The 22019-nt window shown below is 57.1% G+C and overlaps 1 protein-coding gene across 6 annotated transcripts in view; it reads left to right on the forward strand.

Annotated features, from left to right (window-relative positions):
• The first annotated feature begins 5772 nt into the window (after positions 1–5772).
• Positions 5773–22019, forward strand: part of BCAR1 (BCAR1 scaffold protein, Cas family member) — a 35310-nt gene continuing 19063 nt past the window's right edge. Inside the window, exons 1-2 of one of the 6 annotated variants that reach the window (XM_049703712.1) lie at positions 18352–18482; positions 21431–21590. Coding sequence is in view for 4 of the 6 variants with exons in the window: in XM_033434374.2 (XP_033290265.1) it covers positions 18216–18482 (267 nt within the window). In the remaining 2 variants the exon portion in view is untranslated. The other 5 variants (XM_004273280.3, XM_033434374.2, XM_004273279.3 and 2 more) reach the window with 5 other exon arrangements.

Raw genomic sequence — 22019 nt, forward strand, 5'->3', positions numbered from 1 at the left:
GGACATGAGTTCGTGCCCTGGTCTGGGAAGATCCCACATGCCTCGGAGCGGCTGGGCCCGTGAGCCATGGCCGCTGAGCCTGCGCGTCCAGAGCCTGTGCTCCGCAACGGGAGAGGCCACAACAGTGAGAGGCCCGCGTACCGCAAAAAAAAAAAAAAAAAAAAAAAAGGTGTTTTTATATTTAAAAAAAAACCAAACTTAACACTTGAAAACGTTTTGCTAAGTGCAATAAGCCGGACCCAGAAGGATCAATATTGTATGATTGCACTTATGTGAGGGACTAGAATAGGCAAATTCATAGAGACAGAAAGCATGGTGGTTGCTGTGGCTGGGAGGAAGGCAGGGGAGTTATTGTTTAATGGGTGCAGAGCTGCTTGAGATGAGAAAGTTCTGGAAATGGGTAGTGGTAATGGTTACAGGTCACTGCGAATGTACTTCTTGCCACTGAATTGTACACTTAAAAATAGTTAAAACAGTAAATTTAATATTATGTATGTTTTACCACAATTTAAAAAAGTGTTTACTATAAAAAAAAAAGGGTTGCACAAATAATGAATGTTCACTCAAGAAACATTAGAAAATAGAGGAAATAATTTTAGTTAACCAAAACCCCCTCTTTTTCTCCAAACAGCAAACAAACTAGTCTCCTGTGAAATTTTAATCTGTAAAGACAGAAAAAGCTCTACTTATTAATCCGTAGAGTACCAAGCACTGAATAGGCCTTCCCTAAATATGACACAATGGTGAAAAAAATCCTACCCCTTCCCCAAGATAACCACAGCTGATATTTGGTATCTATCCTTCCACACTTTTCCCAGTGCAAACATATGACATAAATATAAATATGTGAATTTTTATGAAAATAGGATCCATCTGTACCTATTATTTGGAAGCCTATTTTTCCTTGCTTTACAGTATATTGTAAACGTGTTTTCATGTCATTCCGTATCATTTGTGGTGGAGCCCAAGATTGAATTCTGTCCTGGGAATGTTGCGTGAATTGTTTCACTAGTGCCTATTACTGAACTTGTAAGTTGTTCCCATGTTTTCCTGATCATAAGGAAAGCTACAAGTTACATCCTTGCACGTATATCTTTGGCTACTTGTGAGTGTATTTTTTTAGGATAAGTTCGTGGCATTGCTGAGTCAAAGGGTCCCTGCCTGTTAGGGGTTTTTGCCAGACTGTATGCTGGAGCCACACATCACCTATAGCTGTTCCCGTGAACAATGAGAGATGTCTCTTAAACTGAGTGAGAGGATTCCCGGGCTGGCCAAATGCAGCCATGGCGGAAGTTTAGGCTGTAGTGCCCAGTGGGGGAGCAGCTTTGGGGGGCCCAGGGTCCCCCCCATACACATCTGAATCCCCAGAATTTATGACTAGGTTACCTTACAAGGCAAAAGGTGCTTTGCAGGTGTGATTAAATTAATGATCTTGAGATGCAGAGATTTTCCTGGATTACTTGAGTGGGCCCAACGTAATCACAAGCTTCTTATAAGAGGGAGTCAGGAGAAGGAGATGTGATGTGATGATGGAAGCAGAGGTTGGAGTAATGCAGGGCCACAAGCCAAGGAATGCAGGTGAAACCGCAAGAAGGTGAAAAGGGCAAGGAAACGATTCTCCTCAGAGCCTCCGGAAGGAATGCAGCCCTGCCAACCCATTTTGGACTTCTGACCTCAAGAACTGTAGGGTAATAAATTCATGTTGTTTAGCCACTACGTTTGGGGTATTTTTTTTTTTTTTTTTTAATGGCTGTGTTGGGTCTTCGTTGCAGTGCGTGGGCTTTCTCTCTAGTTGTGGAGAGCAGGGGCTAGTCTTCGTTGTGGTGCACGTGCTTCTCATTGCAGTGGCTTCTCTTGTTGTGGAGCGCGGGCTCAGTAGTTGTGGCTCACAGGCTCTAGAGCACAGGCTCAGTAGTTGTGGTGCACGGGCTTAGTCGCTCTGCAGCATGTGGGATCTTCCTGGACCAGGGCTCGAACCCGTGACCCCTGCATTGGCAGGAGGATTCTTAACCACTGCGCCACCAGGGAAGTTCTGGAGTAATTTGTTACAGCAGCAATAAGGAACTAATACATCTCCCTCCTGCTACCAGGCCTTGAAGCCTCATTGTCTAAGGGATGAGGGTCTCCCTCTGCGCCTAGCAGCCTGATGACCTGAACATCACCCTCTCCCCTAACCAGAGGCCCTCAGGCAAAGCATACCCAAGGTTCTGTGCATGGGGGACAGAAAAGGAGGTGCCCCAGCCCCCAGGGCCCACCCTTGACCAGACTGTGAAATTATCCTCAAGGATGTTGGAAACTGGACTTGCTTAAGGTCATAGGGTAAGTGTGAGGTGGTGCCAGGACTGAACCCCAGGGTCTTGCCTGGCAGGCCAGTGAGGTCCCCATCCACTCCACTAAGCTGAGCCTCTTTCTTTGCCAGTCTGACTTGCCCTCCTGGAGAGAGGTAGTCATTCACACTTTAGCATGAGTAAGATAGGACAGCTGCCTGTGCATACACCACCTGTCAGTATTGTATTACTACAGAGTAGCAGAGTTCGACTCTCATGTTGAAAACCAGGCTTGGGGTGGGTAGTTTCTCTTCTCATCCACTCCAGGGCTCACAGAATCCTGCTGGCCACCTCCAGCCCTGAAGTCTCCTTCTAGGCCTCCCCAAAACAAACTCAGTTCTTGCCCTCCACAGGGAGTTGCTCATGCCTGTGGTCATGATGGTCCCTGCTGTTTAATAAGAATTCTGTTTCAGGTCCAGTGCCCTGAACTTTATCTGAGCCATTCAACAGAGTCCTCTCAACCACCCAGAGGATATTATCCTCCCATTTCACAGATAAGGAAACTGAGCCCCAGGCAGGTTAACTCACATGAACAAGATCATTCAGCTACAAGCAGAGAAGCAGGGTTCAAAGCAGGTAATCTGACCCCAGGGCCTAGAGCTGCCAGGGTTGGCCTGTAGAAGCACTGGCTTACACAGTCAATGTTTCAAAACCTAGAGATTTTATAAAAAATCTTGATTTCTAGATTCACTTGAAATATCTGATTCACCAACTGAAAGAACTCAAACAGCCGAAGCAGGAACTATTTGAGCAAGAAAATAAAGTAATATAATTCAAATTATAAAATAAATACCCATGAATTCATACTGATATAAATGATTGAATAAATAAATAAGTGAAGGAGAAGAGACAAATTTCCCATACAGAATAAATCCAAATAATTGATATAGATACTCTATCCTCAAGGAGGTGGAACATAACTCCTCACTTCTTCAAAAGGTACATTGTAGAAAGCTGGAGGAAAAAAGAGTCACTTTATAGCAGAGTAACCTGACAAGAAGACATGACGACTACATGTAATGTGGGATTCGGGATGGGATCCTGGAACAGGAAAAGGACAGTAGGGAAAACTAAGGGTATCTGAATAGAGTGTGGACAGTAGTTAATAAGGATGTATCAATGTTGGCTCATCAACAGTGACCGAAGCAACATGCTAATGTAGGACTATTACACATTGCCTGCAGGCGCCTCCAAAGGCTCACTGCACTCTCCTCGGCCAGGGGCTCCTCTGGCAAAGCCCAGGGGATAGAGGCTGGGTTTGGGTGTCTGGAGAACTGGGTATGAAGCTTGTCTCCGCCCAGATTTACTCTGTGGCCATGTCCAAATTCCCTTCCCTCCCAGTGCCAGGTGCAACAATAAACCCTGTCTCCCTGGGGCCCTGGTAGCCCTCGAGGACCCTCTCAGGGTGCTGGTGCCTGCTCAGGCAGCCCAGCTGTTACTTGTGGTGTAATTGCTAGTCCTGAGGTGCCCAGAGCCTGTTTTTTGCAGGACTGAGTGAGTCATCCTGGGATCATTTGCCTGCTGGGCAGTGGGGGATGTTTGGTGACGGTAAGGGAGGAGCATCCGCTGTTTTTTCACAGACACCTGGTCGTGCTGGGGAGGATGCTCAGTGCCCTGACGGGGCTCCTCTGGCTGCCCCCAACCCCACACCCAAGGCCCTGGGTCCCTGCCTCAGAGTGAGTGAGGGTCTGGCTGAGCCATCCCTCCTCCTGCGCTAAGGGATGAGTTAGTGATGGCCTTCCCGAGTAAGCAGTCGTTGGGGGTCAGTTGGAGGCAAGGACTGATGGTTTGGAGGTTGTGGCCCCAACCACACCCCTCTGTTGGGTTCCCATTTCCCTATATCCAGGAGTGTGGAAGGAGTCCTTCCCCACTGCTCACCCAGCTCTGGCCTGGGCACTGAGAGATGGGGCCGATGGGAGAGAAGACAGGAGCAGTGGGCGATAAGAATCCAGACGGGGCTTCCCTGGTGGCGCAGTGGTTGAGAATCTGCCTGCTAATGCAGGGGACACGGGTTTGAGCCCTGGTCTGGGAGGATCCCACGTGCCGCGGAGCAACTAGGCCCATGCGCCACAACTACTGAGCCTGCGCGTCTGGAGCCTGTGCTCCACAACAAGAGAGGCCACGATAGTGAGAGGCCCACGCACCGCGATGAAGAGTGGCCCCCGCTTGCCACAACTAGAGAAAGCCCCCGCACAGAAATGAAGACCCAACACAGCAAAAATAAATAAATTAATTAATAAACTCCTACCCCCAACATCTTAAAAAAAAAAAAAAAAATCCAGACGAAGTAGGAGAGAAAGGAGGGTTGGAGCCTGGGCTCCAGGAGGAAGGCTCAGTGTGGTAGGGGGAGAGGGTGGCAGAGGAGGGACGTCTGAGACAGCGGGCATGTGTGGCCTGGAGCCCGGGCACTAGGCTGAACTGCTGCTCCCAGCTCAGGAGACCCTGTGCCAGCTGGATGCAGGCAAGTGGGCACGGGCAGGGCTGCCTGCCAGACAAACACAGAGAGCCCTTTGAGTGGGTGGCAGCTGTCACCCCAGACTCCCCTCTGTTTGCTGTGGCCCTGCCTGCCCCCTCTAGCCCAGGAAAGGCCCCCAGGAAGCAGGGACAGTTTGTATGTGATGGGCAGCATAACAAAGTGGTCAGACCCTTGGTACTGCCTTCTGGTAGCCGAGGGGTCGCAGAGCCTCAATCTGTTCTATGTAACATGGGAACAGCAAGGCCTACCTGGCAGGGGGCGGGGCAATTAGGATGCACAGGTATGTGCACAGTGCTTGGACACCATGTCAGATGTGGAAGAGCTGAAGAAATCGGGGGTTTAACCCGGAGAAAAGAAGGCTCAGGCCCTGGAATGCCTGTCTTCCAGTGTCTGAAGGCTGGTCTCTGGTGCAGGGACGGCCTGGTTATGGGTGGCCCTTGAGTGGGGGTTACCAGGAGACAGGATCCTCCCTAAAAGCCCGTCCAGCTCTGTCAGGGTGACCTGACGATCAGCCAGGCTGTTCCCGGGGAGGGGCAGTCAGGGGAGCGCAGAGCAGGCGGAGGAGCTCTGGGCAGAGCTGTGTGTGGGGTTTTGGTGGGGCGGGGGGGAGGCGGGGGTGTCGCTGGGCTTTCAGCTGGGTGAGTGGGAAGGGTTTCTAGGAGCCCTGCTCCGCTGACTTGCAGTAGCCCTCAGACAGAGATTGGGAGCCCAGCCAGACCACCGGGCAGGCGCCCAGCACCCTGGGCTGGGCAACGTGGGGGTGGGGGTGGGGGGGTTCTGGCCTCCAGACCTAGCGGGCGCGCAGGAGATGCTGCGACTTGAGGTGGCCCCTGAAGGACGGGTAAAGGGTGGAGGCCGAGCCTCGTCGCCGCGTTGGGCCGACAGAAAAATGCCGGGGTCCGGGGTCCTCGCCTTTAACGCGGCCCCGGGCGGAGGAGACGGGAGGGGGAGGGGCGGCACGGGGCGGCGCATGCGCGGCGTGGGCTGGAGCGGCTGGACAGTCCGGCCGCCGGGAGATCGCAGGAGCCAGTCGGGAGCCCCGAGAGCGCCGGGACCCCGCGCGGGGGGCTCTGAGCGGCGCGGCAGACCGGCGTCCGCAGCCTGCCGGCGCTGCTGCCCGCCCGGGCCCCGAGAGCGGCGGCCAAGATGTCCGTGCCGGTGAGTACTGACCGCCGGCCGGGACCGCGACCTCACGCCGCCCGCTGCAGGCCTAATGCCGCCGGGGCTCCGGGCTGGGGGTCACCCCACCTGGGCCTTCTCGCGTCGGGGGATGGGGGCAGCCTGGGGTTTCTCCGCGAAGCCGGCCTCTCCGCCCCCGCCTTTCTTTCCATCCTCTCTCTGGAGAGCCGGGTCGGGCTGGGGTCCGTGCTGTCCCCCAGGAATCCCTCCACCACCAGGACGGCTAGGCCTAGTGGGGAGAGGTCTTTGCCGCTCCCCGGGAACCCTCCTACAGGATGGTTGGGCTGGGTGAGGGGGCAGGGTCTGCGTAGTACCCCTGGGAATCACCTAGGACAGCTGCCCTGTTGTGCTCAGGGACCTCACGGGGATGGCCAGGCCTGGAGCCCGGTCTTTACCTCTCCCAAGACGAGACACCCTTCACCCGGGGCAGCCTGGAGGGGTGGAGATCTGCGCCTACCCCCCAGAACCGGCGGATGCACTCACTTTCCCGGGAAGTTTACCTCTGCGGCTGAACCCCCAAGGGTTCAGGGCCCAGCCTTTTCTTCCCTCCTAGCCATGGGGGCTTCTCTTCTCACCCGACAGCCACTCCTCCACCTCCTGAGGGTGGCAAGTGATCCTGGCCACCGCTGGTCACCAAGCCTCAAGCGCAGACCCTAGCCCGCTTTACAGATGCACAGACTGAGGTGGGGGCTGACACCCTGCTTCCTTCCTTCCCGGAAGGGGCACCTTCTGCTGGAAAGCTGTGGCCTCCAGCCATTGTTTCTCTGCTGCGTTAGGGGCTTTCCCTCTGACAGGAAGGGGCAGTGGCCCAGCGCGCCTGTCCCCTGGCCTGTTTCTGGAACTGCTTGTCACTTGGGGGACCCCGTCCTTACGGTGAAGCAGACAGCTGGGGCTTCCTGGCAGGGCAAGTGGACTTTTAATTACCCACCGTAGAGTGTATGGAGATTACTGGAGGAGAGATGCTGTGTAAGTGCAAAGCATTGTTATTATGGAATTAAAGATCCCAGCTCCTGCCCGCCTCCAGAAGCAGTAATGCAGAGTTACTGAAGAAAAAATTAGGGCTTCCAGACCGTACTGATGTGAAGTCCCCACCCCCATCTGTTCTGGTTCAGAGCATAATTGCCTCATCTTTAGAAAGAAAGAAGACAGAAAATGCCTGCCAAGCCCTTCTCCTGCCCTGCTTTCCTGCAAAGCTCTGGGTCTCTTCTGGCTCGGGGCATTGGGGGACCTGCCCTGATCCTATGGGCACTGACCAGAGAGATGAGGTGGGCCATCTGAGCCTGCTTGAGGACCTGAGTCTCCAGGGCAGTAGTGAATGGGGCATGTGACTCCGGCCACATAAGAGGCTGGACAGCCTAAGTTTGGGACGTCTGCGCTTGATTTGGTGTGGCCTCCACAATCACAGCAGAGGTGCGGATCTGGAGTCTGGGATGGCACCCAGACCCCTTGCCTTATAGAACTTTGGGCAGCCTTCCTGGGCTCTGTGCCTCAGTGGCCCCATCTGTAACAAGAGAGGGATGGTGGGAGGGCCAGGTTCTGGGTGTGATTTGGACAGACAGGCACTGCTGTGGACACCTGCTGTGGAGACCTGCAGTCCAGCTCTGCTCCGTCTCTACACACCATTGCCGGCTCCACGTCGCTTCCCACCCTCCCATCTGCAGCCACAGCCCTTGGAGATTCTGCAGAGGGGAGTGGGGGGGGGGTCTCACCCTCTGCCCCCTACATGCTGGGCTGTCAGATCACCCTGGCTGTCTCCTGGGACCTTGAGCAATGTGTGAACTGGTGGCACTGGGAGAGGAAGTTCATTTTGGGAGCAGCCATGAAATGTTCAGAAAATTGCTTTCATGTGCTGATGAGTGGTGAGGCCAGCCAGCCTCCTGCTCAAGCCCGGCTTTGCAAACCCAGAATGGTGACCGCCCATGTGGTGCTCACGGACACATTTGGGTTTTAAGCATACCCCTTCATTTGGGCAGTCTTTTCCTGGATGGGGCTGACGCAGGCACTTTGGCCCACAGCAATTATAAAATGCTTCAGAATGGGATGGGAGGTGATGGCGGTGAGAGAAGAGGCTGGGGCGAACCAGGTTGGGACAGGAGTGACCTCCTGAGTGTTAGAGCTGGGGGGCCCTGCAGGGATCAGCTTGTCTCCCTCTGTCATTTGACTCACGTGGGGCCTGGGGTCCAGAGAGGGGAAGGCACATGGGGTCCTCCTGACTCCCTGCTTCGTGCTTCTTCCTCTGCCCAGAGCTGAGGCACAGTTCACACAGCACCTGGAGGTGCACTTCCTGGGTGCTGTCTGACATCCGCCTTCTCCTTGGGTATGGCTGGTCAGCACCCAGGACTGTCTCTTCTCTCTGGGCAGACAGGAAGCATTTGGAAGGAGGATGGCTGTGCCACCCCCTTCAGACCCCTGGTGGGCATTGGAGTGACACTGCCCCCCGGCACTGTCAGGCAGGAAGCCAGCTTCCAGCTTGTAGAGAAGCTGCCTGCTCTCTGTTCCTGCCTCTTGTTTCCTGTCTGGGAAATGGGCACAGCCATTCCAGCCCCTCCTCTGCTCCTTTATTAAGTGAGGAATGGGTCCTTTCAAGGAGCTAAGTGCTGACGTGTGTTGAGTGCATTCTGTGTGCCAGGCGCTGGGCTCGGGGAGGACCTGTAGTCTTGCCAGGGTCGCCTGGCCACTGAGAGACGGAGCCAGGGTGGGAACCAAGTCTGGCAGGATCCAAAGCCAGAAAGTGAGTGTGGCCTCTCTAATTGTAGGGGCTGTGGCCTGTTGAGCCATCCACAGAGGCCAAGGCTGCTGAGAGAGCGACCCTCTGCTCGTGGCTTTCTGAGCATGAGTTTGGGTAACCCCTTCAGCACCCCTGGACATGAGGCAGCTGGGCTTCTGGGCGGCCAGGCAGCTCGCCCGGGGCTGTAGCCCTGCGGGCCCCAGCAGCAGTCAGTGGAGATCGGCGGGGCAGGAGTGGCACCTGGTTGAACCTCTGCCAGCGGTCCCAGGGTGCCCTTTGTGCCTGGCTCTGTGCCAGCCACCACTGTGACTGGAGAGCTGACCAGGGAGCTGGGAGGCTCTGCCCTGGGCTCACCACTGGCCTGGGCAGCCAGGCCATGGACAGCTGGGGCCTGGTAGAACAGGCTCAAAAGAGGACAGTGGGAAGAGACAGTGTCCAAGTCCAAGGTCCTCAGTTCAGTCTCCGAAGGCCCTGGCACGCCCCTGCTGCCACACTCCTCCCGCTGGCCTTGGACTCTGCCCGGCCCTCCCTCAGCAGGAAGGTCTTCAGCCGCTGCCGTGCTCACCTCGTCACTCCCTCTCGCTCAGGCAGAGGGCAGCGTGCCAGGAAGCTATCCAGGATTCCCATCTGTGATAGTGCATTCATCCTTGGGGTTATCTGGTGCCTGCTAGGCTCCTCAGGGCAGGACCAGGCCTGCTTGATTCCTCTCTCTCCAGCCTATCCTGGCCACCTGCCAAGGAAGTGGCCCTGGGAGCACCGAGGAGCCCACCGCCATATAGGAGTCTATGTCCCTGTGCAGAGAGCCTGCATCCCAGCCACTGTCCTGGAAGCCTTGTTGGGGGCTGAGTGGGTTCCCAGAGAGGCTAAGTCTGGGTGGGGAGGATTTGTGGTGGGTCGAGGGCAAGGGCTCCAGAGTGAATGGTGCTGGCTCGTCTGAGCCAGTTACTGAACCTCTCTGAGCCTGTGTCCTCTGTGTTATGGGGATGTTAACAGCACTGAGCTCTTGGGGTTTTATGAGAACTTGGTGAGGTTTGCAGAAAGCTTTTACTAAGAGGCTAATAAGTCATAGCAGCTACTGCTGTTGAGGTTATTATCTTTATCCTGCCACTGTTGACTGGTGCAGTGGCCGAGACCCACTCCTGGCACCGGCATGACCAGCTTGGGAAGAGATCAGCTCCCTGCCCCCATAATGTTCCACGCCATCCAGCCTGCCTCCAGTAGCTTTCTCTTTAGGGTCGGTTCCGGCCAGGGCCTTAGCAGTGGAATGACCCCAGCCCCTCCCCTGCCTCTTGAGCCTTGGATGGACAGGTACATGTCCTCACCCCACAGATAGAGTGGCCTCCATTGGGACCACCGTCTGGTCCACTGTGCCTCAGACCAGCTGCATGCCCTGCCCTGAGGGCCCCCAGGAGCGGGTGCAGGGCTGCCGGCTTTGGGAGCTGTTGGATCGGTGGGTACAAGCCTGACTTCAGATGTGGTCTGCAGTGGCCTGGCCAGCATGGAACAGGCAGGGTCCTGGGTGGGAAGGAGAGCACGCCGGAGGTGGGTCCTGGCACTTTAAGGGAGGGGGCTCAAGCTTGTGGGTGAGGCAGGTGGGCCGCAAGGCTGTGAGGGTGGCAGCTTGTGACCCCCTGCCTCCCATGGCCTGGCATGAGGCCTGAGCTGCACCTGCCCTCCCGTCTCCTGCCCTTTCTGTGCTCTTCTTTGCCTCCCCAGCCTCTGACTTGGCTTCATCACAACCGCTTGCTTTGATTGCATCCTAGTCTAACCCTGTTGTTTCTTTGGCTTTCTTTAGTTTGCTGGGCCTTTGTCTCCCTCTCTTCAAGAAAAAGACCTGGAGGGGGGACTTCCCTGGCAGTCCAGTGGTTAGGACTCTGCGCTCCCACTGCAGGGGGCTCAGGGTTTGGTCCCTGGTCGGGGTAAGATCCTGCATGCTGCTCAGCCCGGCCAAAAAGAAAAAAAGAAAAAGACCTGGGGACAGGTTGGGGACCTTGGAGGTGGTGATGCGTGCCTGCTCTGCCAGGAGAGGTGGTCACAAGTTGTGGCTCTAAAGTTAATCCCTTCTCTAAGGGGAATTAGAGGCTGAGGGAACTTTTTAGTAATTTTAATTTATTATTTAAACCCTGCTGAGTTCCAGTAAGGAGTTGAAGCAGATTATAGTGAAAGGCACAAACAGTCTGGGATCATCAAAAGATCCAGAACTATGTACTGTATGGGGAAGGTAGGCATGCAGATTTAACTTGAAGCTCCCTGACAGCCAGGGCAAAAAGGGTAACACGGTGGGTTTAGGATTGCAGTACCTATTTTTTGGCATTCCTAATGCTATGTATTGTTTCCTCTGTGCTTTGTTTTATTTTTACCAGTTGAGACTCTCTTGTTGAGGTAGATTTTCTTTTTTTTTTTTAAATTTTATTTCTTTTTGGCTGTGTTGGGTCTTCATTGCTGCATGCGGGCAGCTGTCTCTAGTTGCGGCGAGCGGGGACTACTCTTCGTTGCAGTGCGCAGACTTCTCATTGCGGTGGCTTCTCTTGTTGCGAAGCACGGGTTCTAGGGCGCGCAGGCTCAGTAGTTGTGGCATGCGGGCTCAGTAGTTGTGGCACATGGGCTTGGTTGCCCCGTGGCATGTGGGATCTTTCCAGACCAGGGATTGAACCCATAAACCCAGCAGTGACAGGTGGATTCTTAACTACTGCGCCACCAGGGAAGTCCCTGAGGTAGATTTTCTATGTAGTGAAATTGAAAGATGTTAGGAATACAGTTGAATAAGTTTTGACTAATGTAGACCCCATGTAACCATCAATCAAATCAAGATAATGAACCTCTCCATCATCTCAGAAAATTCACAAGTACCCCCTTCACAGTCAAGTGTGCCCTACCCCCTGTAAGGTGGTCAACATTCTTTTTTTTTTTAAAGGAAAAGCTATGATTATCCTGTGATCTTTCTTTTAAATTAATTTTTATTGGCGTATAGTTGATTTACAGTGTTGTGTTAGTTTCTAAGGTGGCCAGCATTCTGATTTCTCTCATCATGGCATGGTTTTGCCTGTTCTTGAACTTGAACTTGATGTAAGTGGAAGCATATAGTATATACTTTTTGGGGTCTGGCTTTTTTCATTCAGCAAAATGATTTTGAGATTTTCATCCACATGGTGTGTATCAGTAGTTCTCTTTTCGTGGCTTTGCTGAGTGTTCCACTTTTGACTATGAATTTACGTACTTATCCATTCTCTTGCTGATGGATATCTGTCTCTAGTCTTTTTGTGCTGTGTATTTTTAATACTGGAACATACTAGTGTTAGTGGTGGTGTAATACCCTATTTCAGTATTTTATAAAACCTGATATCCAATCGTGTGCATTGAGGCATGCCCAGAGAGTCGTCTGTGCCCCCAAATCCTGGATTCCCCAAAGTTACACGATTGTCAGAGTGGTGTGACCACATGCCTTCTTGTTCACAGCCCTCCGCAGGTATCCAGGGTTTGAATTCCCTCTTCCCAGGTTGGCCATGAGGTGAAGCGTCTTAGGTTTTTGAGTCACCTGTGTTTTTCCCAGGACTCTGTGCCCACCAGAGGTCCTAGTGGGGAGAGGCTTCTAGGAGAGGATGGAGCCTGTCTTGGGAGCTGACCCTATCCCTCCACCCTCCCTGGTCGGGACAGATTCCTGGTCTCCCCCGCTTTGTCCCTGGCTGCCTGCCAAGACACCCCACCAGGCAGACACTCCTGGCTGCTCCCAGTTAACTCTGGATGCCCCCAGCCTGCAGGACACCCGCACCACTCAAGAAGCTAAGAGCAGGGAGGGGTTGCTTGAGAGCCACTCCCTGCTTCCCTAACACCTCTGTGCTCTGCTCTTCACACCGAGGGAATTGGCTGCCTGTGCTGTTCTTACAAACCTTTACTGTTATTTTTTTCTGCATAATGAACCTTAGCAAAAGATTCACACATCTGCTCAAATGCTACCTCATCAGAGAGGAGCCCCCAGGCACCTTGTATAAAGTAGCCCCTGCCTCCAGTCTGCTCTCTGCTGTCTGCTTGGTTCTCCCACAGGCGCTCCCATGTTTATCTGTTTGTCCCCCTCACACGCCCTGGAGTGTAAGTTCCTTGAGGACACGACTTGTTTTCCTGGCAGCCTATCCCAGCAGGGAGTGGGTGCTATAGCATGTGTAGTGATAGGCCCAGCCACTCCCCACTCCCCCTGGCTGAGGGGAGACCCTGCCCACCTCCCAGCGTTGGCTGGTGGAGCTGGGGGCAACAGGGCTTTGCAGAACGATTTTTGCTGCAGAATCTCAGACGAGGTTGAGGTTTTGTTCCTCGTGTGGTTCAGGGGCTAGGGAAGCTCAGGGCCCTTGAGCAGCGGCTGGGAGGACAGGGAGGGCTTACTGGAGTGCACTTGTGCATGAGCTGTGGGCCCAAGGGAGTGTGTTTGGCAGGGCAGGGGAGGTGCGTGAGTGTGCTGCTGACACCAAGGTGCCGCCATGCACTGCGCCTGCACGTGCCTGCAGTCTCATGGCCTGGTGGTGGGCAGGGCTCCTGGTGGTGGTTACGTTTAGCAGACGCACTAACCAAGGCTCTGAAAGATGCAGTGACCACTGAGGTCCCATGCCAGGTGGACTCTCTAATGGGCTCTACTCCTGTCCTTGTAGGCTACACCTGGGTGAGGATTGGGCCTGGGTCTCCTGGGGCACATGGAGCCTTTCTCTGTAGGTTGGAGCAGGCTCAGGTGGGAGGCCCCCAGTGCGGTTCGAGGAGGGAGAAAAAGCCACACTTCCTCGGTGGCTGCTGTAGCTGTGCTCTCTTTGTTTTCACGCCTTCCTGTACTCCCACCCCACTGACCCCAGAGCTCCCAGGGTCCCTCCTGTGACTCCACTGACCTCCTGACCCCAGCTGATGTCTGGCCAACACTGCTGCCCCTCTGGGGGTCTCTGTGGATGTGGGCACCTGTGCTGCTATGGAAGCAGGCTCGGGGGGCAGCAGAGGGCATGTGAAGTCGCCCCCTCTCCCTGCCCTGACATGCTGGAGCTGGCTGCCATGGGGAGAGGCTGGTGCAGACTGCGGGCTGGGACTGCTTCTTGACCACACCCCGGGCCCTGCCCACCCAGGCTGTCAGCCTGAGCTGGGCCTCCAGCGGCTAAGCTTTCTGTCTGAGGACAGGGTCTTGTCCCCAGCCCTTCCTCCCCCCACCCCCGTGTCCTCCCTCAGGCAGTGCCGAGGTGGCTGCCGCTGGGTGAGGACCCAGGGAGTGGTGTCCCAGTGCCATGCGGGAGGGCAGCCTTCTCATTATGCACATGTGGGGCCTGGTTTTTGCTTCTCTGAGGCACATGGGGAGGGGGTTCGAAGAGAAGGGAGGACTCAGGCCATGGGGGCAGCACCCTGGGCTGGGACAAAGAGCCCCTGGGAAGTGCCCCAGCCTCGTGAACTGGGCTGCTCGCTCACTGAAGCAGGCATCTCCCCGCAGGTGCCCCTGCTGCTCTTTCATTTCCAAGTTAGAAAAGCAATTAAAAGAATCGGGAGACTGTTGCTCTTTCCAGTTCCCAGTTCTTGAAAGAGCCAGAGCGAGAGGGGAGGGAGCTGCGGGAATGTGGGGGGCAGTGGATTTGCTGGGATCCAGGCCCATCTATCCCCCTCCGCCACCCCTAGGCTCTGTCCCCACACCTTCGGTCCTGGTTGTGCCCTTGTACCCTGGTCTCTGGGGACTGGCCTGGGACGATGCTAAACGGACTCGAAGGCTGGGGACTAGAGCCCACCCCCCCACATTCCGAGTCACCACTGCAGTGACAAACAGACTGCCCCATGGTTCCGCCCTTGGAGAGCAGGGGAGGACGGGAGAGCTCTTTATGGCTCTGACGCCCGCCCTAAGCGTGCAGACTCTGCTCTGTCTGAGATCACCTGGGGTGCTGTTCTGTGGGCACACCCCTGGGTAGCCAGGTATGGTTACATTTTTAGTTTGTAGCTTTGTCACTTCCTGGAGGTGTGACCTGGGCAAGGCACTGCCCCTCTCTGAGCCTCTGGGTGGTGGTAGTTCTGTCCTGGTCCCCAGGAGGGCAGTGAGGGCTGGCTGACACTGGGTGTGTGGGGTGTCCGGCCTGTGTGACAGTGGTTCTCGATGCAGCGGGCTGGCCTCTTCTCCAGGCCATCCACAGGGGTTCCTCCACCCTTGCCCAGGCAGGGCTGGCTCCGACTTGCAGGCTGGCTTGGAGCTTGCCAGTGTGCGTGGCCAGCCCAGGGGCAAGGCGTCAACACCCATAGCCCTACAGATACATCATTTCTTCCTGTCCCTGGGCTGGCAGCACTCACCTCCGGCCTCAGGAAATCCTTTCCTGCTGCTGCTCCCCGAGCTGGCCATCAGCTGACCCATCCAGCCACCCTCTGTGCTGCTGGGAAAACCAAGGCTTTAGGAGGGGAAGGGGGCTGTCTGAGTCACACTGTGCGAGCCATTTTAGCCCACTCTTTTCACTGCCCATCAGCATTTTCTTGCATGATTTTAGTCTCTGAAAGTGGCCATCTTAATAGCTGCACAATCTTCCATTGACAGGCTCTGGTGGCCCAACCAGTCCCCTATAGTTGGGCATTTAGGTTATGCCCCCTCTTTGTTTGCTGTTATAAATGCTGCCACAGACATTGTTGGGGCTAAAGCAAGAATAGTTCTTTGTGTTGTGGGTCTGACCTAGAGAATAAGACCCCAAAAGCCCAGAGAGCAGGAGCCGGGCCTCCCCACTTAGGGTCTAGGATCAGCAGCAGCCCTCACCCCAGTGGACACTTTAACGGACAGATGAGAGCCAGAGTCCCTGTGTGAGTCTTAACCACTGGACCAGCAGGGAAGTCCCTGGGCCCCAGTTCTGAACTCAGTTGTGTTTGAGGGTGGTGCTTGGGTCTCAGACGCCTGTCCTTTGGGGTCTCTGAGTGCGGCAGGGTCCTTGGCTTTCCTGAGTGTCCCTGCCCCTTGATTCCCTTTCTGCCCTGTCCTGAAGTTGCCTGTCACAGGGGAGTCAGGGTGGACTGCACTCTAGCATCCCCACCGTCCCTTCTGTGGCCACCAGTTCTTTCCCTTCTGTGGCTGAAGTCTGTGGGATGGGGCAAGGGGCAGTAAACTGGGTCTCAACCCTCTTCCTCTGGAAGACGGGGCTATGCGTGAAGGCTGTTTTGCAGAATCACTGCGGGCATGAAATGAGCACGTGGTCATAGAGACCTTGGCCCAGGGCCAGCCTGTATGCTGTCCTGGGGGCTGTGTCACTTGGCAGTCGGCCCGGGAGGGTATGCTCCCCCATACACCCCAGCCAGAGCCTGCCCAGTGGGTGCCCCTCCCCCACTCCCCCATGGCAGGCCTGGGAGGGGGCATTCCTCTCCCCCTCCAGCTACTCCCCTTGCAGCACAGTGGGGCACAGATCCTGGGGCCTTGATTCCAAAGCGGAAATGCCATTCTGGGAGGCACAGTCTTGGGTGGGGGGGGTGGGGAGTTTAAGTGGAAAAGCAGCAAATTTTTGAAATGCCTGGGCCAGAGCTGGGTTCTCCTCCCCCGCCTGCCCGCCCACAGGAGCAACCCTGCCCCCAGTGCTGCTTTAATCCAGCCCCAGAGAGGGAGGGTCTCCGGTCCTCCTCCTCCCAGGCAGCCTCCTCCTGTCTCCCAAGGCCAGCTAGGACCGAGTAAGGCCAGCCCTTTTGCGTCCCTGCCCATTCCTGCAGAGACCTCCTGCCGTCTGGCTGTGAAGCCTGGTCTCCACCCCACTCCCCACCGGAGTGGAGACCCGGGGAAAACCTAGGGACTCCCTCCAGCTCCCAGCATGGACAGATGTTCACACACAGCCCAGCTGGTTCTGATCTGATTCCTTGGAACCTGGAATGCCAGCCAGGCTGAGGACAGGGGCAGGGGCAGGGTTTCGGAGGGGCTGAGCCCGCAGTTTCCTTTCTGACTTTGGGGCACAGCTTTGGGAACAAGCAGGAGAGGATACTCTAGGTAGTGTTCCCCTGAGAGCTGGCTCTTCTGTGGAAGAACTGGGCTGTTTTGAAGGTTACAGGAGGTCCCGTCTTGAGGAGGGCAGAGGGTAGCAGCTAGTTGTCCCATTCCTTCTTGAGGACTCTGGGTCACACTGAGTCCAAATCCCATTGCTCCTTACACCCTATGCTGGGAGTTCTGTCCAGTGGTTCCCCGAGAAACTTTGGGGGAAATGCAGATGTCCAGATTCCCCCCACACCCGGGATTTCTGGAGGAGGGGACCTGTGGGAGGGGTTTTTTAGGAGGGGATTCCTAAAAAACAGGAATCTGTTTTTTGACAAGCTCTCCAGGGGACCTGTGACCAGCCAGACTTGGGGTTCCCTAGCCCAGCTCCTTCCTTTTACAGATGGGAGAGGGCCCGGCCAAGGTAGCACACCTGGTGAGAGGCTGAGTCGGCCATCCCTGGGTGTCAGGTGGAGGGGCACCTGTGAGTGCACTGTGGGCTTGTATGTATTTTATAGGCCGTGCCCGAGGGTTCTCTGCAGGGTGTGCCCCCATGCTTCCCTGGAATTTCGAGCTGCCTGATGGTGTCCACACACTCAGCAAATGGGACAGTCTAGTTCTGGAGAGGTCCCATTCTAGATCTCTCTGCAGACCACTGTGCAAACCTGGACTGTGCTCAGGGACTCTGGCTGGCTACATGGGGTGACAGTCACCAACTTGCCCCCCTAGGGAGCGGGAGCTCAGGAGAACCAAGGCACCCTCCACTCAGTTTCCCTGTCGTGCTTCTTCCCTCCCCCTCATTCTCATCAGCATCCCTCCTACCCCCTGTTGCTGAAACAGGAGTCGTTGGGGCACAGGCGTTAGCCCTGGACAGGGCTGACTGAGGGAGGGATTGGGGTAGGGGCACATCTCCTAGAGCAGCACCGAGACAGTGGGGGACACTTCGAGGAGACTGAATTCAATTCCGAGGAGAAGGTGGGAGATGGCAAGCTTCTTGTCCCTGGGTGCACTGGAACCTCCCGCGCACGGCTGGTAGAACATGATGCGCTCCGGTTCTACTCTCCCTAGATTACAGGGACAGCCGCAGTCCCCAGCTTCCTTGCTGTGTCTTCATAACCTGGGGCTCTTACACCGAAGGCCTGACTAGAGTCAGTGCGGTGGTCGTATTATTAGTTTTCTGCCAGCTGGGACATGCCCCTCTAGATGCAGATCTGAGTCGGACTGCCGGATGGACACGCGTGAAATGCCCCAGGTTGGTGGGCGGGGAAGGCAGACTTGAAGCTGGTGCCTCCGGGGCTGCAACGGCCACGGGGGAGGAGGGCAATTCCGGCAGTCTTCCCAGAAGAAGAAGGCTTAGGCCTTTGAGGAGGGGCGCGTTCTCGCCCACGGTGGAGGGCAGGGATGGGCGTGCGGAGAAAAGGCGATATCCCGCGTGTCCGGCAGGCGCCTGGAGCCTAGCGCGGGTGCAAGGGTGGGGGGTGGTGGACGGTCCCACTGGGCAGCGCGTGCCCGCGCGCTCCCGCAGCCAGCCGCGCCCCCGAGCCGGCGGCTCATTTGCATGGGGAGCCCGAGCGGCCAATGGGCGCGCGCGACCGGGCATGCCGGGAGCCGGGCTGGGCCCGCCGGCCTTGGCGGCGGTGGCGGGCGGGGCGAGATGGGACCGGCTCTGTACGGCGACGGCGGCGGCGGCAGCGGCAGTGGCCTGCGAGGTGGCTGAAGCGGCCGGACCAGGACCCGGGCGGCTTCGGGGCTCTCGGGAATCCGAGAGCGCGCGGCGCGGGCAGTTCGCTGAGCGCCCTGCGGGGAGCCGGGGCCCCAGGCCGACCCGACACGATGAACTACCTGGTGAGTGCGGTCAGCGCAGCCAGTGCGGCCCGGAGTCCACTCGCGGTGGCCGGGGCGGCGTCCGCGCGCCAGGGAGTGTCGGCCGAGGTCCGCGTACCGGCTTGGAGGCGACCCAGCTCTACCCGCGCCCGGGGCGGTCCCAGGCGGGAAAGAGTTAAGTGAGTGGCATTTCCTGCCGGACCTGCAGGTCCTGGGAACTACGGGCCGCTGGAGCCTCCGCGGGGGCGTGACCGGGCCGGGGTCCGAGGTCCTGGAAAACCCCCCTTCTGCCCTGGCCGGGGCTCCCAGAGGCCAGGACTGCGGAGGATCCCAGAGCCTGCGCACCCCGGGGGCGGCTGGAAGGACCGGACTCGGGGGCCGCCGGCCGGTAGGAGAGTTCCTGGATCCGGGAAAGTTGCTGGCCGGAGGCCCGCTCTCCCTCTGCCGGCCGCTGCCTGCTGGGTGACCTTGGGCCTGTGAGCCCTGTCTCCGAGCCTCACTTTCCATCGCTACGAGGAGCGGTCCGAGGTCCTTTGGACCGTGAACTTCCAGGAAGCAGGGTGGCGATCCGTGTGTTTTGGAGTGAGGGCTGCCCATGCCCCCAGGTTAGGGGTTGAGGGGTGGGTGAGCAAGCGCGGGTGTCCACGGAGAAGTTAATAATTAACCCCCGGCCCGCCCGCGCTGGATTCCGGGACCCAGGGCGGGAGCTTCTCGGTTATTACCTACCGTGGTTGCAAAAACGGTTGTAGGAGCCGGGTCTTGGCAGGGGAGTCCAGGGCCGCGCCGCGATCCCGGGGTCCTAGCCTCCGCGGGTAGAGCGTGGGAGCTGGGGAGGGGCGGGGCCGCTGCCCGGGTGGCCGCAGCCCGGGCGCCCAGCCCCTCATTGCTGCTGCAGAGCCCAGAGCGGTGTTGAAAGATTCGGAGAAGCTGAGATTTGCTGAGGGCCGGGCGTGGTCAGGGGGTGTGCGGGGGTTAGAGTCTGGGGAGATGTTGGGGTCTCCCATCCCTCGGTAGGAGCAGTGGCTTCCTAACTGGTCTTGAGAACAGGGAGTTTATTTCCTTGGCACTCTTAGCATGAGGAAGAGTTACTTCCTTGGCACTCTTAGCATGGGGAAGAGTCTAAGCTGGGAGGTACTCTCTGGGTTTGCTGTGCAGATTTCAGCCAGGCAGGGAGATGTTCCTCATCCCCCTGGGCTGGGGGACACGCCTCCTGCCCATGACTCTTTCCTTTCCGGGGTGGAGAGCTGATGGTGGGAGTGGAGGGATGGCAGGGCTAACAGGCTTAGAAAAGCAGGAGAAGGGCCCAGGTGCAGGTGGAGACTGGCAGGAAGGGAGGTCTGGGAGGACCTGCCGGCAAGCTCTCCTGGCACTAGCACCCACTACCCGCTTGCCGTGGGCAAGGAAGGAGTCCTGTAGGTGCCAGGTGGAGGCAGGGCAGGGCAGCCCCAGCTTCTGCCAAGGCAGTCACCCTCAGCTCCCGGTGACTTTTAAAAGAGGGTGACTTTTACGCTTGTGCTGAACAGAGACGTTAGCGTTGTGGGCTGGCATCATCTCCCCAGGCTTGGGCAAGGGATTGAAGTAAGGGCAGTGCCACTAGGGAATCCTTCCTAATCAGGAAGGGCCCCTAAGACACCTGCTCTCCCCGCGAGTCATACAGATGGTACCAATGGGGAGACTGAGGCACAGAGAGGGGCAGTTACTTGTCCTCACAGAACCGTATCCAGAACATAGTCTCCTGGTATGGCCCCATGCTCTAGCCACGTGCTCCCCCTGCTCTGGGATTGAGGGTGCTCTGGTCCTTGGGGTGCTGCCATGCTCTACTGGGGCTGCCAACTTGGTGGGGTCTCTCTGGCTCCAGAACTGTGCCTTAGTAGCCCCCTCCTGGCCTCCATTATTCTTTTAGGAGATCCCACCACCCTTTGTCTCTCAGGCCTGGAGAACTCCCTCCACCATGCCCCAGGAGCCCACAGCCAGTTGGGGCAGCCAGAACCAGCCAGCAGGTGGAAGGGGGAGGAGCAGTGTTAGAGTCATGCTTGGAGGGCAGGCTGTAGGGTAGGGCGGGACAGGGTCGTTCTCCAGCAGAGACACTGGCCAAATTCCTCCTCCTCTGGATCCTTAAGGCCCCCAAATAAGGGGCTACAGAGTGGCCTCCCTCCAGGGGCCAGGCTGGGCCCTTTAGCACTGGGGAGAGGCCCTGGCTCTGTCTCCATCTCCTTGTGCTAACTTCCTCCCACCTCTGAGTGAGGAGTGGGGCAGAGTACCAGCCTGCCGTGGAAGGAGCTCAGAGGGTGGAGGGGCAGGGCCCCGTCTCAGTCCCCTGTTTCCATTGCGTATCCTGAAGTCAGGGGCTTGGTACTTCTTTTGAGCTGGAGAACCCTGCTTTTTGTGCCAGTGTGTCCTCCTCCATCCCTGCGGAAGCAGATGGTGCTGCTCTAAGGGCTGCTGAAAGCTATCACTTAGGGCTAGAGGGGCAGAGCTGAGGAGGCTTTAGATGTCCAGGTGGGGAAACTAAGGCTTCGTAAGGAGTGAAGTCCCTGCTGTCCCACCCGGGCTTCTACCTCTGCCCCTCCAGTGGCATATCTGGGGCTGGCCACGGTGGGTTACCAGGGCCTGGTACTGTCCCTGAAGTGAAGGTCAACCTCATGCTGGGCCCTCTGCTGAGAGACCAAATCCCAAGGCTGAACAAGCCGGTCTACTCAAACATGTCTGGGGTCTGTCAGCCTGGGTCGGTTCCCTGGGCTGGGTGGCAGTGGTGAGGGTTCTAAGGGGTTGAGGACCACTCCCAAGCTGTCAGAAGTTGGGGTGGGCTGGAGGGTGGAGGGCTCCGCTCTCGTGTCACCCACATGGGCTCCTTGGTGCCCTGGCCCCAGACCCACCTGTTCCCACCGTCCGAGGTGTGTTGGGGGCTGCAGATGCCATGTCCTGCAGTAGGAGGGCCCTCCCCATGCCACCTCTCTTCCTCTGCCCAGCCTCGCAGGGACAGTGCCTGGGATGCCCTGGCAGGAGAGGGGCCAGGGGCCTGCTTCGGCCCAAGAGCTGGGCACAAAGACATCTGCTCTTGCCACTGTAGCAAGGCCAGCTCGGGGCTCCTGATTGTCTGAGGGAGCTGCTGGCGGTGGCCACCCACAGGTGGGTTTTTAGTCCTTTGTTCTGTACACCTGTCCTCTGGGTGCTGTCAGGCATGGGGCTGAGGACCCCCACACGGCCCCTGCTCTGTCCTCTGAGCCTCAGGCACTGCCAAAGCAGGCAGGGAAGGAGCCATGCTCCCCTCGTCCCCTTGGAGTGGCTCTGGAGTGGGGGGCTCATCCACGCTTGTCACGCTGAGCACTGAGGACTTGAGCCCAGACCCTGGTCACTCAGTTGTCCTGGAAGAATTAAGGGGAGGGTGATGCCAAGGCCTGCTGTTGCGGAGTTCCACCCAGGATGAGGGTGTGGGGCCTCCTGGGAAGGGAGGAGGCACTGCCCGCCCAGCCCCATCGCAGCCGGGAGGCGGAGCAGAGGATTGTCAGGACCCTGGCCAGTGGGCCTGTAGCCGCTGCCCCTCCGGCGGGATTCCCA

Source organism: Orcinus orca, chromosome 20 (assembly GCF_937001465.1).
Source record: "Orcinus orca chromosome 20, mOrcOrc1.1, whole genome shotgun sequence".
Lineage (NCBI taxonomy): Eukaryota > Metazoa > Chordata > Mammalia > Artiodactyla > Delphinidae > Orcinus > Orcinus orca.